Below are 1,631 nucleotides of genomic sequence, written 5' to 3'. Positions count from 1 at the left end.
GACCTTAAAAAGATCGTATTACCCACTTTCCATGGTTTCGATGGTAAGGATGATGCTGAGAAATTAATCATCTTCATGGTAAAGTACTTTCGTGTTCATCACCTTTCGGCATAGTCTAGGGCTTTATGGGTTGCATTTCAGCTGATTGGTGAACCAACTATGTGGTGGAACAGCCACAATTAAGGGCCGAGAGGAAGTTGTGACCAGGACAAATATCTTGGGAATACTTTTTTATCTCTTTTCATGAAGCGATTGTTGCATCTGTTATTTTATGAGACAGACGTAGCTGAGTTTCAAAACTTGATTAAAGGGGTCATGGCAGTGACCAAATATCAGGAGCGATTTTGTTATTTGTGAAATATGTTCCATAGTATTTGTAGGATGAGCATTTTAGAATGGATATTATAAGTTTGTATTGGGATTACATCCCCAGACTGGATCTGTGGTCAAGATGCATGAACCAGAAACCATAGAATTCTTTTCACACAGAAAGATGTTCCTTTAGGAAAATAAACTTCTGTTGAGAATGCAACGAGCAGCTCTAAAGAGAGAATTTTTATTAAATGGTACGAAAATAGTATTCCTATGTGGTCTACCTTTCCTTTGTTTTATTTTTATCGAATCGATCACAAAAAATTAAGCTCAAGAAGCTTAGGCGAACATCTTCTGAATGTAGTCCACGAGCTCCTGGGTGATGCGGAAGGCCTTGCTCAATACGGAATCGGGGAGAGGGGGATTCGCCGCAAACAGAGAATTAGCAATTGTCTGGGTTCCCGGGAGCTGGCTGCTCAAAGCAGAGATGGCGACCGCATTCTCTTTCCCCACATTCTGCTGGAAATGCACGAGCGCCTTGGGGAAGACGAACACGTCTCCCTTCTCCAACGTCTTGCTGAAGAAGGTGTTGTTGGTGTCAATAAACCCTACAAAGAGCTCGCCTTCCGCTAGAAAGAGAACCTCGGTGGCTCTGGGGTGGGTGTGAGGAGGATTAATTCCACCCACTGCGTAGTCGATGCGGACCAGAGATATTCCCAACGTGTTCAGCCCCGGTATCTGCATTACGTTGGCAGGGGTCACGATGGAGCCCACTGCATTGTCGGTGTTCCCCGCCTGCCCAAGCCCCCCGAAGAAGAAGTCCTCTGCTGATACTGCCATTGCCTCCTTGCACACGAACCCGTTCACCAACACTGTGAAAAACAATCATATAATCAGTACCTAGATTTCTAACGAGCACATGCAATCATATAATCAGTACCTAGATCTCTTATTATCTATAATGTTATTCTCTGCTCACCTTTGCTTTCGTTGTCTGCAACGCAGAAATCCTGCAATGGATCGGAATCCGCTGCCACGACGCCTTTGCCGAAACAACATATCAACAGAACAAGCCCCAGCGTGAGGTAAATCATCCTGCTACCCATTATGACAGGAACACAGAGAGACTGATGTGAATAAACAGCTCAGGATGTGGATAATTGAATTGAGTACTATTGCAAGCCCATTTGCATGCTTTATATACTCGAAACGTTAACTGCTCCTCAAGGACTCATTCATTCTTACCTGACGATCAACCCACCTGCTACCGCGGATATACTCTTATCATTCTTTTATTATGGTTGAAATCTTCTACGTTG

General features: G+C 44.0%; 1 protein-coding gene across 1 annotated transcript; it reads right to left on the bottom strand.

Annotated features, from left to right (window-relative positions):
- Window positions 1-651: 651 nt before the first annotated feature.
- On the bottom strand, window positions 652-1,418 carry LOC149568948 (putative germin-like protein 2-3). Its single transcript, XM_089817657.1, has 2 exons — window positions 1,292-1,418; window positions 652-1,184 (listed from the first exon to the last, which is right to left on the bottom strand). The coding sequence occupies exons 1-2, from the start codon at window positions 1,416-1,418 to the stop codon at window positions 652-654; spliced, it is 660 nt and encodes a 219-aa protein (XP_089673783.1).
- Between the last annotated feature and the right edge of the window lie 213 nt (window positions 1,419-1,631).

This window comes from Cupressus sempervirens, chromosome 3, assembly GCF_028749045.1.
Source record: "Cupressus sempervirens isolate cs-2001-9-10 chromosome 3, ASM2874904v1, whole genome shotgun sequence".
Taxonomy (NCBI): domain Eukaryota; kingdom Viridiplantae; phylum Streptophyta; class Pinopsida; order Cupressales; family Cupressaceae; genus Cupressus; species Cupressus sempervirens.
This window is presented reverse-complemented; position numbering and strand designations above follow the sequence as displayed.